The sequence below is a fragment of the Chrysemys picta genome, chromosome 23 (genome assembly GCF_011386835.1).
Source record: "Chrysemys picta bellii isolate R12L10 chromosome 23, ASM1138683v2, whole genome shotgun sequence".
Lineage (NCBI taxonomy): Eukaryota > Metazoa > Chordata > Testudines > Emydidae > Chrysemys > Chrysemys picta.
The window spans coordinates 4,254,368-4,270,247 of record NC_088813.1 but is presented as its reverse complement, the minus strand read 5'-3'; the positions used below and the strand labels follow the sequence as shown (position 1 = coordinate 4,270,247).

At 51.6% G+C, this 15,880-nt stretch overlaps 1 protein-coding gene across 1 annotated transcript in view; it reads left to right on the top strand.

Annotated features, from left to right (window-relative positions):
- The window catches only part of NKAIN1 (sodium/potassium transporting ATPase interacting 1), a 217,277-nt gene that overhangs the window by 130,100 nt on the left and 71,297 nt on the right, over positions 1–15,880 (top strand). The window contains exon 2 of the mRNA XM_008168921.4: positions 10,555–10,692. Within this exon, the coding sequence (XP_008167143.1) occupies positions 10,555–10,692 (138 nt within the window). The remainder of the gene's footprint in view (positions 1–10,554; positions 10,693–15,880) is intronic.

Below are 15,880 nucleotides of genomic sequence, written 5' to 3'. Positions count from 1 at the left end.
TACCTCTGCTCCTGTTTTCCCTGCCAGCTCAGGACTCCAGCACCCCTGTCTTGCTGAGCCAGACACTCCCGTCTGGCTCCAGACACAGACCCAGGGTCTGAATCACTTGCCCCAAAGCTGCAAGTTTACCTGAAAACAGCTCACAGAAGTGTGCTTGTCTTTAGCACTCAGATGCCCAACTCCCAATGGGGTCTAAACCCAGATAAATCCGTTTTACCCTGTATAAAGCTTATGCAGGGCAAACTCGTAAATTGTTCACCCTCTAGAACACTGATAGAGAGATATGCACAGTTGTTTGCTCCCCCAGGTATTAATACATACTCTGAGTAAATTACTAAGTAGAAAGTGATTTTATTAAATACAGACAGTAGGATTTAAGTGATTCCAAGTAGTAACAGACAGAACAAAGTAAGTCACCAAGCAAAATAAAATAAAATGCGCAAATCTATGTCTAATCAAACTGAATACAGATAATCTCACCCTCAGAGATGCTTCAGTAAGCTTTTTCTCAGACTGGCCACCTTCCAGGCCTGGGACAATTCTTTCCCCTGGTACAGCTCTTATTCCAGCTTAGGTGATAGCTAGGGGAGTCTTCATGATGGCTCCTCTTTCCCTTTGTTCTCTTCCACCCCTTTATATATCTTTTGCATAAGGCAGGAACCCTTTGTCCCTCTGGGTCCCCCCCCCCCCCACTGGAAAAGCACCAGGTTAAAGATGGATTCCAGTTCAGGTGACATGATCACATGTCACTGCAAGACTTCATTGCCCACTTGCCAGCACACACATATACAGGAAGACTCACAGGTAAACACAGCCATCTGCGGATAATGGTCCTTGTTAATGGGAGTCATCAAGATTCCAAACCATCATTAATGGCCCACACTTTGCATAATTACAATAGGCCCTCAGAGTTATATTTCATATTTCTAGTTTCAGCTACAAGAGTGATACATTTCTACAAATAGGATGACCACACTCAGTAGATTATGAGCTTTGTAATGATACCTTACAAGAGACCTTTTGCATGAAGCATATCCCAGTTGCATTATATTCACTTATTATCATGTTTTTATAAAACCATATAGACTGCACAACGTCACAGATGCAATACACAAGGCACACTCCATGCCTAGGAGGATAGTGCTGGCTAGTGGTTAAGGCAGCCAGGCCTCCTGGGTTCTGTTCCCTTCTCTGCTACTGGCTTGCTCTTTGGCCTCGGAAAAGTCACTTCACTTCCCTGTTCCTCGCTTTTGCCCATCTGTAAATGGGAAAAATACAGGTGTGCCGTTCTACTGCACTCTGTCAAGAGCCAGCTGTATGAAAAATGCCAAACAGGACATAGCATGGAGCCAGTGCCTGCCCCGTGGATTGACAGTCGCAGATACAAATGAATTGAGGCATTCATTAAGCCTCAAATAGCAATAGTTAATCTACGTCGCCCCAGTGAGACAGGAGAGAGAGACATTTTATGGCTGGGGAAAGTGAGCCTGGAGAAGCGGATGACCAATGCGAATCAGCAGCAGGACTAGGGAGAGAACTTCAGCGTCCCCACTCCCAGCTTCCTCGTCAAGCCTTAAGAACGTTCCCCGGTTTGTGATGATGGGAACTGGGATGGGTCTGGGACAGGGAGAGCCTGGGTTGTGGCGAGATAGAAATCCAGTGGATTATAACCCCCATTCTTCTCACTGCACCCCGGTACCAAGTTGAGTCCGGCCTGGCCCTGCTTGTGAATAATCCCAGGGAGTTCCTGGACCCAGTGCACTGAGTCATTCCCGGGCAGGAGACTTTGCCGAATTGGGGCCTCAATGACTGGTGCACTTTAACCACAGCCTGGAACAATTGTGAGCAGGCAGCCCAGCACCCGGAGGAGATAGGCCAAGACGCTGAGAACAGCACTCGGTGTTCGAATGCCCAAGGAACATGGCTGATTTGCCAGGCTGGAGGAGCCCTTTGTCTCTGCAATAGGTATTTGGTGGGTTTAGTGGGGGCAGGCCTGAGCTACCGCCCCCTTGGACAGCTGCATGGCTGTGCACATCTGGCTCTCTGCTTCTCTGGCAGATGTTACCACCCTGCCCCTTCCTGCAGAACACAGGATGGGTGAGTGGCTGTGTTAACCCATCAGCTCAAACAGGGAACCCACCACAAGCGGAGCCAACCCGGTCTTGAGATACCGGGCTCTGAGAGCAGGACAGGCAGTGCCGGTTCATTAAGAGTTGCTTCTCTTACCCTGTGCCCATTCTAAGTGCATATTGGATTCTCCTAAGGAGGGGCATCATGGAGCTGGGGCCTGGACCCCCTTGGGGATCAGCCTCTGGGGAAAGGGAGAGGAGCCACAGAGTGGGCGGGGTGTGTGTGTCTGGAGCCAAAGGACTGAGCCAAGATGAGAACGGCTGAAGGCCGAGGGGGCGCTGGCAGGTTTGCTGACATACTACAGAGACCGGTGCTGCAGCCAAGTGCAGGATCCATCTCAAGGACGTTACAAACAAGGTCAGGGCCATGGCTGGAGACAGGCAGGGAGTCGGGTTTGGGGGAGGGGACAAGCCCTCCCATCTGAGCAAGGCAGCTTAGGCTTATTCTCATTCTACTCCATGAGTGCCAGAGGCTCCAAGCGAGATGAGGGCCCCCTCGTGCCAGGCGCTGCCCAGACACATTGCGAGCGACAGACCCTGCCCTGAAGCGTTTGCAAAATCCCTGATCTAAAGCCAAGTTAAGACAATTGACTGAATCTCTCTGAAGAGTCTTTCCAGGGCCTCTGGATCGGGTCCTGCACAGAACAGACAGAACTATTGTCCCGGTCGAGATTCAGTGACCCGCCCAAGGCCACACAAAATCTGTGGCAGAGCCAGCCGTCCCGATTCTGTATCACAGAGGCACTTACAGGCCCCAGCTAGCTCAGGGCCTCCTCACGCTGGGCGCTGCACAGACACACAACGGGAGCCAAGAGGTCCCCGTCTGAAGAGGAGACACAGAGAGGTGAAGTGGTTTGCCCAAGGTCACGTAACAGGTCAGCAAAGAGCCAGGAATAGACCCCAGCTGCTCTGAGCCCCAGGCTGTACCCACTAGACCATGCTCCCTGTCCAGCTGGGCGTCTCTGTTTGAGGGATGTGAGTTCCCGTTCCCCACCTAGGGCTGCCACCCATCCAGTCTGGGGTTTGGCTTGTGTGTCCGGGTGCCATTTGACAAGCCCTGATGTCTGGGGGGTTTTAATCGGGGGGAAGGCGGAGATGGGCCGGGGCCTGAGGGAAGAGTCGGAGAAGGGGGCAAGGCCTCAAGCGAAGAGGCGGAGAAGGGTCTGGGAGAAGAGGCGGCTTAAGGATCCCATTACCAGCCATTAGAAAGCTGGCAAGCCTCCCCCCACCAGCCCAATCGTCCTTCCTCTGCAGGAAGCTGCAAATGAACCCGTTCCAGGGAATGTCCCGTCCCCCCATCATCATGGAACCCCAATAACTGGTTAACATTCCACTCGGGGGTCTGCTCGCCAGGCACCACAACCCCCGAGATCAGCTGCTGCTTCATCGCAAGTGTCTTTCTTGAGTCCTCACAGACGGGTTCCTCCAGGCAGGAGACTTTGCGTCACACGCTGGGACCACCTTGGATTGCTGAGTGGGGGGAGGGGCAGTAAATCCCAAGAGTCCAGCTGATAAAGGTGCCCCTAACGTGAAGCATAAATAACACTTGTTAGCCGGTGACACACGCATTTCACTCAGCCCATTAAATGCTGCCATCGAAAGCAATAAAGCCTGCGTCCCTCCAACTAATGAAATTGGCCAACGCTCTGTGTTGATTTTTGTCTGAGTCGTTTTGGTTTGCAGTAAATTCTGCTCGGCAGCGCTATCCGTGTGGTCATTCCCATGCTGAACTTCACTTCGCTTGGAGCAATGGCGCTTAAATAAAGATCGCCTGATAGGGCCATGGAGAAGCAAGAGGGGGTTTGGGGGCTCGTGTCCCACTGGGCTTTTCACGATAAACTCATTGTTTACTGCACAGTGATAATTCATCTATAGAAAATGCTCACTCCAGCCAAACGAGCTCTGAGAGGTGGGGGGGTTGAAGTGTTGGTTTGAGAAGTTATATGGGGTGCAAAGTCACAAGAACCCCTAGCCTCTATTCAGTGCTATTCACCAGAAGTGCTGGAAGCAGCTTACAAAGGAGGTAAACCTGATTTTCCTGGGGAAACTGAGTCACAGAGCGAGGAAGTAACTTGCCCAAGGCCATCTAGGGACTAAGGTGGGAATAGATCCCAAGAGTCCTAGTACAGGGTGCTGTCCACTATGCCATACTGTGTCCGTGTATAGCTTGCCAGACAGACATCATATAGCTCCATACAGAAACAGATCAAAGCTTGTGATACTGAGCAAGGTAAAACTGGGGGTGTAGTGAGACCCCCTTGAGAAAGTGAAGAGACAGGACTGGACTGTGATGCATATAAATGTAAAGAGGATTCTTTATTGAGGCTGCTGCACATAGACAGACCCTGTGGTTCTCCCTGGTTCCCAGTCTGTGCTGCCGAATGTCACTGCACAGGGTGTCCCCTACGCCTGGCCTGGCCTGGCCTGGCCAGTTGTTATGAGAACACTCCAGCACATGCGACAGATGGATTGGGTAGGAAGGAAAGTCTTTGAGCAGCAACTAGTGACCTCAGTGTACTTCCTCTTTCAAAATGGGCTGCGGAGAAATGCAAAGGGAGATCCTTTGATGTACTGCCCGCTCCGAGCATTCAGAAATCATAGCTGGCCACAAACAGTCATGAAATTGCCTTAAAAATCATGAGATTAATATGTTTCTGTGTGTGTATATATATATACTTTTAAGTTTCTGAGCCTTTAATGTTCAGATGTGCCAGCTTTTCTCTACAGCCACAGGGGCTAGAAAGCTGGGGCCAGGTCTACAAAGGAATTTAGTAGAGCTAGGCAGAGACTGGAATTGCCGTTTCATGGGAAATTCTGCCGTTTCTAAATTCATTTTCATTTCAGATCAGAACAAAATACAAAGAATTTTGACATGTCCTCTGCAAAGTGAAATGAAAAAAAAACCAATTTTAGGTCCATCAAAACATTTCGTTCTTACTGTGACATGTTTCAATTTGTAAATGTTTTTATACTAGAAAATAAAATAAAATGTAAAACAAAAAGTCATTTTGAAATGAAAAGTTGAAATGGGCCTTGCCAAGAATGCCCAAACGGAACATCTCAACCGTAGGAAAATGCTTTTTTTAAAAACAAAAATCAAAACAAAATGTCATTGACATTGACACGTTCCTACTGGTAGTTTTGGTTTCTGTGAAATGGCATTTCCCCTATGGGTGCCTCCTGGGAGTTACAGATGTGTCTGTAGGAGTTATGTACCTACCTCCAATCGACTTTCAATGCGAAACAAGCCCCCAATCTGCTTAGATGTTCGTAAATCTCACTAGGTGCCTGTCTGCACCTTTAAGTGCTTAAATACCTTTGCAAAGGTGGCCCTTACTCCTCTTAAATGAAATGGAGAATCTCTCACCTCCAAACCTGGGACTTTAAGAACAACGCCAAATTCAAGACTTGTGGTAACAATGTGTGCAATAAAGAGATTGGGCTAGAACTTGGGGGGGGGGGGGGGGGGAAAGGGTCTCTGGCAAGCAGTAAAGGGGTGAGAGAGAGTCTGGTAGTTAATTTAATCCATCTAGTTGATCGTAAATGTTGAGCTGCAATTCATTCCTGGACACGGCAGCAAAACCCATCTGAACAGAGCCCCTGGGCAGAACTGCCTTCATGCTTCCGTTTGCTGAGCGGACACAACAAATGCATCACATGATCTGCATGCAGCATGTTCACTGGGACCAGTTTTTGCAGTGGAAACCTCTTTGCACCCAATTACTCCATCACCAAGAAAAGCTCTTTGGTTTCATTTTTAAGGGTATTATTATTTATTATTTGTATTGCAAGAGCGCCTAAGGGCCGTGGACCAGGGCCTGGCTGTGCTAAGATCTGTACAGAACCAGAAGAATTGTGTTTTAAGAGTCTGCTCTGCTACATGATGTTGTATGTAATTTATGAAGCAATGCAGGAGATATGCAATAAATTCAATGCAGCTCTGATAGACTCAGGGTGTGGGCGCGTGCGTGCATATTATATGTATTCTATACCGTTAGTTCTCCATTAGATCCAAAATTGTAAAGTCTAAGTGTATTTTCTAGAGCTGACCAGAAAATGAACATCCCCCCAAATGTAGGTTTTTGGTTTTTCAATGAAAATCCAAATAATTTTTTCAAAAACATGGGGTGGAGGAGGGGGGTTGTGAAAATGTTCACTTTTGACAACACCCCTTTTTTGAATAAGAAACATTTTTGTCCAAACATGTCGACCAGCTCTAAGATTGCCTCATGTTACGAAGCATAGGCAATCCAGGGAAGGGGGAGAGTTATTCGCAACTGGCTGGAGTAGACTATGCAGCACCGGAGGTCCCTTACACAGAGCTAGCTGCTCCTGGGGCAGTTGCAGAATAATAATAATAATCCCTAGCTCCTATATAGCACGTGGCATCAGTAGATCTCAAGGGGCTTCACAAAAGAGGTGGTATCATTGTCCCCATTTTACAGAGGGGGAAACTGAGGCCCAGAGAAGGGACGTGACTTGCCCGCAACTGCATCCCCCTAGTGATGGGGTTGATCCAGATACTTGCATTTAAAAATCTCAGACTGCAGCTCAGGGAAACACATTTTCAAATGCCCCTTTTTGCCTTAGCGCAGTCACGGTTGAGAGCATTGGCGCTCAGATGCTCCTGCCCCACAGAATTGAAGGCTAAGGCCCGACTCCTGCCGCTTTTTGCATGCAGGCCCAGCACTCCTCCGGGATGCAAAAAATTGCAGGATCAGGGTTTAAAGCTTTTCAGCCAACACATATAAGCTTCAGTGGGGACACTTGGGGAGAGAGACAGAGACACAGACCCAACACCAAGTGCCAGGAATCATGGCCGAAAAACATGAGACTGGCTTAAAATTAGTAAAGAGTTTATTTTCCTTGTCCACTGGTATTTAGGAGTCATGTTTTCAAGATTTTCTCTATAGCCACTATATATATATATATATATGTGAAAGATGTGATTCCCATCTAATCCCGTGACTCCAGGTGCTGGGGTTTTAAGAAAAACACTAAGTATCTGACAATGAAACCTGGGAGTTCGCAAGGCTTCCCCCTCTTTTAAACCTTTTCTAAAACGAATTCTGTAATTAAGGATAATAGGCCTGAAGCCAATAACAAATACAAAGCTAAATAAAGAATGGAATAGTAGGCAGTGAAACAAATACCGAGACGGTCTTTAATTTTACATGCATGCAGAAATCTCTATGCAATATTTAAAACCGCATCAAAGCCTTATTTATAGATTATGAAAGACAAGTGCCATTAAAAAATCATGGCGGTAAACAAAGCAAATTCTGTACATAAAGAGCAATGAATCGTGAAGTAACAGATTGATTTGGAGGTAAAGGTGGCACAGCTCGAATTTTCTACTGTCCTGTAAAGGACCCTCGGAAAGCCACTTGAAAATATCAGCTGTTCTGCTGTATTGATTTCACAGAGTTTCCCTCAGTCTGGGCTAGGAAATTTTCCCTGAAGCAAATGAAACTCAGGGATGAACCTGGCAGTTCATTCCGGGTTTTCCCATTCGTCTGTGCCAAAGAGGCGAGTTCAGCGAGCGACCCTAGTGCCAGTGCGCTGGGTGAAGCTGGGGAGAGCAACTCCTCCTCCGGTGCTGCAAGCGGCAGGTAATTGAAGGACATTTAAATAGAAGAGTTAACTGAGCTAAACATGACAAGTCTCACTAACATTATTATCCCCTTGCTTGAGTCTCCAAGGCCCAGCCCTCCTCTTAACCTGTAAGCTAAATCACAGGCTAATGCCCAAACCACTGTCCTCTCTGTCCACTGCTCTTTGGTGCCTGAGCCCACCTGAGCCCAGCTTTGCCATTGTCTTCACTAATACCAGGGCTGTGGTGGTTCTGAGATGGAACGCAGCTTCCAGACCTCCTTACACACCTTCTGTCTTGCTGGGAGGGAGAGTCTTTCTTTACAGGGACCCATTGCTATTCAATGCAATTCACTGCAGGACGAACCCCATCACACGGCTCAGAATCAGAAAAATGGATCCGCGCCCCTTCCATCGTTGGGGAAGTTTGGACCCTGACAGGGCCTCCCAGAGGATTCAGGGGGCCTGGGGCAAAGCAATTTTGGGGGCCCCTTCCATAAACAAAAGTTGCAATACTCTGGTAACGTGTATTTGGAAATGTAAAAAATAACCAGTGAAATACATTCAAAATTAATTTTTAATAATTTGAAAATACACAAAATACATTATTTAAAAACATTAAATGCTTTAGTACATTTGCAATTACATAATGGGCTGTGGCTGGGTGATGGTGATGGTTGGTGCCAATGGGCTGTCGCTGCCTGGGGGTGGCGCTGCTGTTGCCCAGGGCTGGGTGGGGAGCTGGGCTCTGGGTCGGGGGGTGTCCGGCTCAGAGGGGCTGGGCTCAGAGCTGGGGGTCAGGGCTATGGGGGGATGGGGTCGGGGGGTGCCCAGCTCAGAGGGGCTGTGCTCAGAGCTAGGGGTCAGGGCTGTGGGGGGATGGGGTCGGGGGGTGCCCGGCTCAGAGGGGCTGGGCTCGGAGCTAGGGGTCAGGGCTGTGCGGGGATAGGGTCAGGGGGTGCCCGGCTCAGAGGGGCTGGGCTTGGAGCTGGGGTTCAGGGCTGTGGGGGGAATGGGTTCGGGGGGTGTCCAGCTCAGAGGGGCTGGGCTCAGAGCTGGAGGTCAGGGCTGTGGGGGGATGGGGTCGGGGGGTGCCCGGCTCAGAGGGGCTGGGCTTGGAGCTGGGGGTCAGGGCTGTGCGGGGATAGGGTCAGGGGGTGCCTGGCTCAGAGAGGCTGTGCTCAGAACTAGCGGTCAGGGCTGTGCGGGGATAGGGTCAGGGGGTGCCCGGCTCAGAGGGGCTGGGCTTGGAGCTGGGGGTCAGGGCTGTGGGGGGAATGGGGTCGGGGGGTGTCTGGCTCAGAGGGGTTGGGCTCAGAGCTGGGGGTCAGGGCTGTGGGGGGATGGGGTCGGGGGGTGCCCGGCTCAGAGGAGCTGGGCTTGGAGCTGGGGGTCAGGGCTGTGGGGGGAATGGGGTCGGGGGGTGTCCGGCTCAGAGGGGCTGTGCTCAGAACTAGCGGTCAGGGCTGTTGGGGGATGGGGTCGGAGGGTGCCCGGCTCAGAGGGGCTGGGCTCAGAGATGGGGGTCAGGACTGTGTGGGGATGGGGTTGGGGGGTGTCTGGCTCAGAGGGGCTGGGCTCGGAGCTAGGGGTCAGGGCTGTGGGGGGGGGATGCCTGGCTCAGAGGGGCTGGACTCGGAGCTGGGGGTCAGGGCTGTGGGGGGATGGGGTCGGGGAGTGTCCGGCTCAGAGGGGCTTACCATGCTGCTTACTCCCGCCTCCCCTGGAGCCTAAGCGTGCCGTGTCCAGGAGCGGCCCTGGACAGCGCTGCAGTGGCGGGACCTGAGCTCCGCCCGCTCAGAGCCGCGTGGTAAAGGGGTGGGGCTCCAGTGGGACCTGAGCTCGCAGCCCCGCCCCCTTACCACACGGCTCTGAGCGGGAGGAGCTCAGGTCCTGCCCCTGCAGCGCTGTCCAGGGCCGCTCCTGGATGCGGTGCGCCGAGGCGCCGGGGGATGGGGGAAGGCAGAGGTGGGGGGAGCCTCCGATATTCTCATGGGGGCCCCTGTGGGGCCCGGGGTAAATTGCCCCATTTCCCCCCCCCTGCTTCCCCGGGCGGCCCTGGACCCTGATCTGAACTTCACAGCTCCGGCCCATCCCTCTGTCTCTCACTGCCCAGGGACGAGCTCCAGCTCCTGTCCCTGCAGCCAAGAAGGGCATTTGGGAACATCCGTCTTTGCCATCAGCTCAGTGCGTCCATGCACCTGGCTTGCTGCTGGAGAGCTGCGTGCGAATTGTGCCCGGAAAGTTTCACAGACTCTCTGCACTTCATTTTGATAGATTCATAGATTCCAGTCCCAGCAGGGACCATCACACTTATCTAGTCTGACCTGTATAACTGTATCATCTGTATGACACGGGCCAGAGAACTTCCCCCAAATCATTCCTAGAGCCGAGCTTTGAGAAAAAACACCCCGTCTTGATTTGAAAATTGCCAGTGATGGAGAATCCACCATGACCCTTGGTAAATTAGTCCATTGGTTTTGCTAGGGAGGCACTTGCTCCCGGTCTCTTAACAAATCAGGAGCGTGTGGCCTGCAGTGGGGAGAGGTTCCTACCTGGTGACCCCATGAGCTCTTGGCTGCCCATTCCCCTGGCTCAAGTCTCCCCAGTCCCTCCTTCTCCACCTCCAGCTGGGGATCATTCCTAATAAATCCTCCCTGCCGCGATGTATTTGCCGGACGCTGGACGATGAATCATGCAGACATTTCAGTCTATTGTAACTAATTGTCCATGGGATTTCCCATTAATTACATGATACACTTTGCCTTTAATGTCCTGCGAGCTGCCGTGCAATGAGTAATTCTCTGCTCCGTCCCCCTTTGTTCTTTTCCAGATAGCAGCGCTGGAGAGACAGATCTTCGACTTCCTGGGCTATCAGTGGGTGCCCATCCTGGCTAATTTTTTACACATTATGGCTGTCATCCTGGGCATCTTTGGGACCATCCAGTACAGATCCAAATACCTCATAATGGTAGGTTCAAGCGGCCGGCCGGTGCACCCTGCCTGCTAGCGCATCTCTTTCGCTTCCAGCACTTTGGACAGCACTCCGCAGGTCTCACTGCGAGACTGCTCGGGGGCTATCGGCTGGCACCAGCCGGCACTCAGCAGTAATGATGATAATTTCATCGAATCATAGAATCTCAGGGTTGGAAGGGACCTCAGGATGTCATCTAGTCCAACCCCCTGCTCAACGCAGGACCCATACCCAGCTAAATCAAATTTGTAGTGGCCCAGATTGTGCCAAGGAGATCCATGCCTGGAGAGGCCCTGCATGCCCCACGAGAAACGGGGAAGTCAATCACCTCTGCATCACCATCCCCCTCTGCTCAGCACCCTGCCGAAGGCTCTTCACGATCCTCATGGAGGAGAAGGCGGGACAGGGCTGCAGGCCAGGGAGCCTGTGTGCTCCTGGAGAGACTGCTCAGAAGCAACAGAAAGATCCCTCCCATTGGGTCACAGAGGCAGCTTGTCGCCAACTTCATTAGTACTAAGGGTCCCTGTGTATGTATAAGGGTTACACCAGGCCCACCCCTGTCTGTTGTTATGAAGTGTTGTGCAACCTCTCGTGGGTCTGTGAGCTGCTCCAGCAGAGAGCGCGAGAGAGAGCCGTGTATCAACCCTGGAGAGAGACCAGGGGGCAGTGGAGATGGGCAGCCTGGCTGGAGTTTCATGGCACACTCAGGACTGAGCCCAGTTCATTAACAGGTTCATTGAGGCTTTTCAGTCCTTACAGTCACAGGTGCCACCGGCCCCGCCCCCACCCTGACCCCGCCCCCCTGCCCCTATTGGATCCCTCGCCAAAACCCTGCCCTGGCCCCGCCTCTTTCCCAAGCGCGCTGCGTTCCTCCTTCTCCCCTCTCCCTCCCGGGCTTGCCGTGGGAAACAGCTGTTTTGTGGCGCAAGCGCTGGGGGCGAGGGGGGAGAAGCAGAGGCAGAAGTGAGCTGGGGCAGGGGGGCGGGTTGGGGAGCTGTCAGTGGGTGCTCTGCTCCCACCAATTTTTCCCCCTGGGTGCTCCAGCCCCAGAGCATCCACGGAGTCGGCGCCTATACTTACAGTGGCCATAGGTGCAGTTTTGAGGGACCCCAATCTGAGTTAAAGTGAAGTTCTGAATGACCGTAGATCAAGGTATGATTCAATTTCCAGTAACCGCAGGCCACGTTATGGTGCAGTTTCAGGTAACCCCAGGCTGAGTTAAGGGCAGTTTCAAGTGACCCCAGGCCAAGTTAGGGTGTGGTTTCAAGTGACCCTGAGCTGAGTTATAGTGATGTTTCAAGTGACCCCCAGGCCAGGGTATGGCTCCATGTGGGATCTGCTGTTTCATTTGGTTTAGACAGAAAACTGGGTGAAACTGGCTGTTTGAGCAGAGTCTTATTCTGAGATTTGAGGTTCACTTGAAGCTCAGGGAGAGTGACCCCCTTGTGAATGGCCACAAAGAAAATGAGAAAAGACAGAGGAGGGGGGAGGGAGAGGTTTGGGGAAGGAGGTGACAGGAGGGGGAAGCTGATTGAATGTGGAGCAGGGTGGGAATGAAATGGGGGTGAGGTTTTTCTTCCAGAATCCCTCCCCCATGTCTGCTCCTGGGAGTGGGCGGCAGGAGCAGAGGGAGCTGAGGAAGCCAGCCACTCGGTGGCGCAGATGGTTGAGAAGCTGCTGATGGAACGTCTGATGCAACGAAATCAAACCGTTTCATGGGCACAGACTGATTTTGCTGAAATGTTTGACAAAAAACCCCACTACCTTTTGTTTCGATAAAGTCAAAGGGCTCGGATTCCACCTGATTGTTTGGACTCTCATGTTATATGATATTAAACCAAGCTAGACAGTCAAAGTGAAGCGTTTGGACTGCAAAACAAGGAGTAGTGGTCTCAAGTTGCAGTGGGGGAGGTCTAGGTTGGATATTAGGAAACACTATTTCACTAGGAGGGTGGTGAAGCACTGGAATGGGTTCCCTAGGGAGGTGGTGGAATCTCCTTCCTTAGAGGTTTTTAAGGTCAGGCTTGACAAAGCGCTGGCTGGGATGATTTAGTTGGTGTTGGTCCTGCTTTGAGCAGGGGGTTGGACTAGATGCCTCCTGAGGTCCCTTCTGACCCTGAGATTCTGTGATTCTATGATTCTATGCTGCGCTTTGATAAGCTCGTTTCGATGTTTCGTGGGAAATTTCATAATGCCGACGTTCTGTACCAGTCTGGGCGGAGCAGCCAGCCCATGCTTCGACGGGCTCTGCATGGCAGGGCTTTGGCCTTTCCCCCAGTGCTCTCAGTTCCTGGTGCTGGGCGATCAATAGATTCAGGGACCTTAAATGTTACTGCCCCCCCCCTTGGTTCTGTGCCCAGGCACATCCCCACCCGCAGCTGCTAACCCTCCAAGGGGTCCACGCGGGCAGGGGTCTGGCCCGTGCTCACGAACGATTCCACTTCCTCCATGCCCGGCAACCTCGCCACGCCCCTACCCCCCCGAGGTCTGTGGATTTTGCTGGACAGTCTCTCCACCTCCCCTGGGCCAGAAACTGAGGGCAGAAGTTCGGGGCTGCAGGAGGAGGTACAGGGAGGAGCTCCGGAAAGGAGGCATGAGAAAAAGGAGATGTGGAAAGAAGGATGAGATCGGAGGCTTGTTACTTCCGGAGCACCATTGCTGGGCTGGTTGCTCTCCGCGGAGAAGCAGAAGTGCATCGTAATCCCAGGCTGACCCAGATAATGCAGCACAGGCCCCAGGCCTGCACTGTGCACACTCCTTTTACATCTCCCCGGAGGCCTGGTCTGCACTGGCGGGTTTTCACACTGAGGTAGCTGCAGCCAGGGCTAACCCCTAGTGTAGACGTGCTGGAACCAGGGCCACCAAGAGCGGGTTCGGGCCCCGGTGAAAAATTTTTTTCGGGCCCCCTTCTGGACCGCCGGGCCCCGGTAATTTGTACCGGCTTCCCCCCCCTCGTCGGCCCTGGCTGTAACCGTGTAAACAGCGACCCTCTTGCACTACAATGTTTTACACTGGTTTCCACCCAGCCCCTCCAGTGCAAGCCACTTTTTACACTGGTGCAACACATCTATCCAAGGGATTTGCACCAGTGCCGCTGTACTGCCAGAGCTACCTCAGGCCCGGTCTACACCTAAAAACTATGCTGGTGTCGGCAGGTTGCTCGGGGGTATGATTTTCCCCCCGCCCCTGACTGATATTGCTGGGCCGGCAAAAGCTGTAGTGTAGACACAATTATACCTGAAAACATGTCCTTTTCCCAGAATAGCTTGAACCAGTTCCCCAGTTCAGGGACCTGATTTAAGCTAAGCCAGCACAACAGTTCTTTTGCCGGTATAAATTGCATCTCCCCTAAGGGGGGTCACTGGTACAGCTAGATCAGCAAACCCTCTCTCCTGTAGGCAAGGCCCCGGATAAATAATCCCAGTGCTGACAAGCCCCGAAGCTTCCTCAATGATGCTGTAATTCCCGGCCAGTTATCTGGGAAATGTGGTCAAATGACTGTAGCGGGGGCCAAACATCAGCTAATTCATCCTATCTAACTCTCCCAGGGGACAGTTCCGTTACCGTTATTATCCGTGTTCTCCATTGTGTGAATGACTGCGCAGAGTGCAAGGCACGGGGAGTCAGGAGCGCTGCCCCTGATTTGATGCATGATCTTGGACAACTCATGCCTCAGTTTCCCCACCTGTGAGACAAGGAAAACAGTCCTGATCTAATGCGCAAGAGGAAATGGGAGGATCTTCCCAATGTTTGTGAAGCACGCCAACATCCTTAGATGTCAGGTGCTATAGACTTGCATGGTATTTTTTGTAGAACAAATTCTGTTCTCAGCTGCACAGGTGCAATTGCTGCAAGATGATTTCCTCTGGGAAAGCATTGAAACCACCCCTGGTAATAATATCACACTTAGCTCTCAGAAGCTGTAGATCTCAAAGCACTTTACAAAGGAGGGTAGGATTTGTTATAGATGGGGAAACTGAGGTACGAGCGTATCGACAACTCGCCCAAGGTCACAAAGGAGGTCCAGGACTAAGGACTGAGGGCTCTTGTTGCAGCCCATGGGTCGCAATGCCCTCCTCTGCTGGCACTCCGAATGACAGCACCATAAATGCTGTCATGTGACATCGTGACTCGTACGGTAGAATTCACAGTGTCTCGTTCTGTGCCGAAGAGCTCTGGAGAAGCCTTGAGCATTTCCTCTCCCATCTTGTTCTGTACTGGGCCCTGGTGAGAAGTGGAAATGCCTCTACAAGGGCAAGGTTGGTAAAGCTGGGCTTCAGCATTGATTTTAACTACTGGAACCACTTCTTTACCATAGGGGTTTTCTGCTTTAACCCCTCTTGTCCCCTGCCTGTGATCCCCCCGCGCCTGGTTAGGGAGGAGAGGACGAGTGTGTTTTGTTGACATTGTCTGGTCTCTGTCCTCTTAGAGATGGGCCTGACGTTCAGATCCCGCTCAGGCTTTCCCTGAAGTCTGGGAGCATTTAGATGAGAGAGGGGTCGATGCTGGGGGAGAAGGTTGGTCTAGAACCCTTCTCTGGTTGATTCAATTGAGGTTTATTAGCATAAAGCGGGTAGCTTAAGCTAGTGGCCTGAGTCCTGACCACAGGTCTAGGAGCCAGGAAATTTCATGTCTGATACTGACACATTGCATGACCTTGGGCAAGTCACTTTGCTTTGTGTGCCTCTGTTTCTCCATCTGTAACAGGGGGATAATAATACCTATGCACCCATCTCATAGAATCATAGAATCATAGAATATCAGGGTTGGAAGGGACCTCAGGAGGTCATCTAGTCCAACCCCCTGCTCAAAGCAGGACCAATTCCCAACTAAATCATCCCAGCCAGGGCTTTGTCAAGCCTGACCTTAAAAACCTCTAAGGAAGGAGATTCCACCACCTCCCTAGGTAGCCCATTCCAGTGCTTCACCACCCTCCTAGTGAAAAAGTTTTTCCTAATATCCAACCTAAACCTCCCCCACTGCAACTTGAGACCATTGCTCCTTGTTCTGTCATCAGGTATCACAGAGAACAGTCTAGATCCATCCTCTTTTGAACAATCCCAGTTTCCTCAGCCTCTCCTCAGAAGTCATGTGCTCCAGACCCCTAATCATTTTTGTTGCTCTCCGCTGGACTCTTTCCAATTTTTCCACATCCTTCTTGTAGTGTGGGGCCCCAAACTGGACA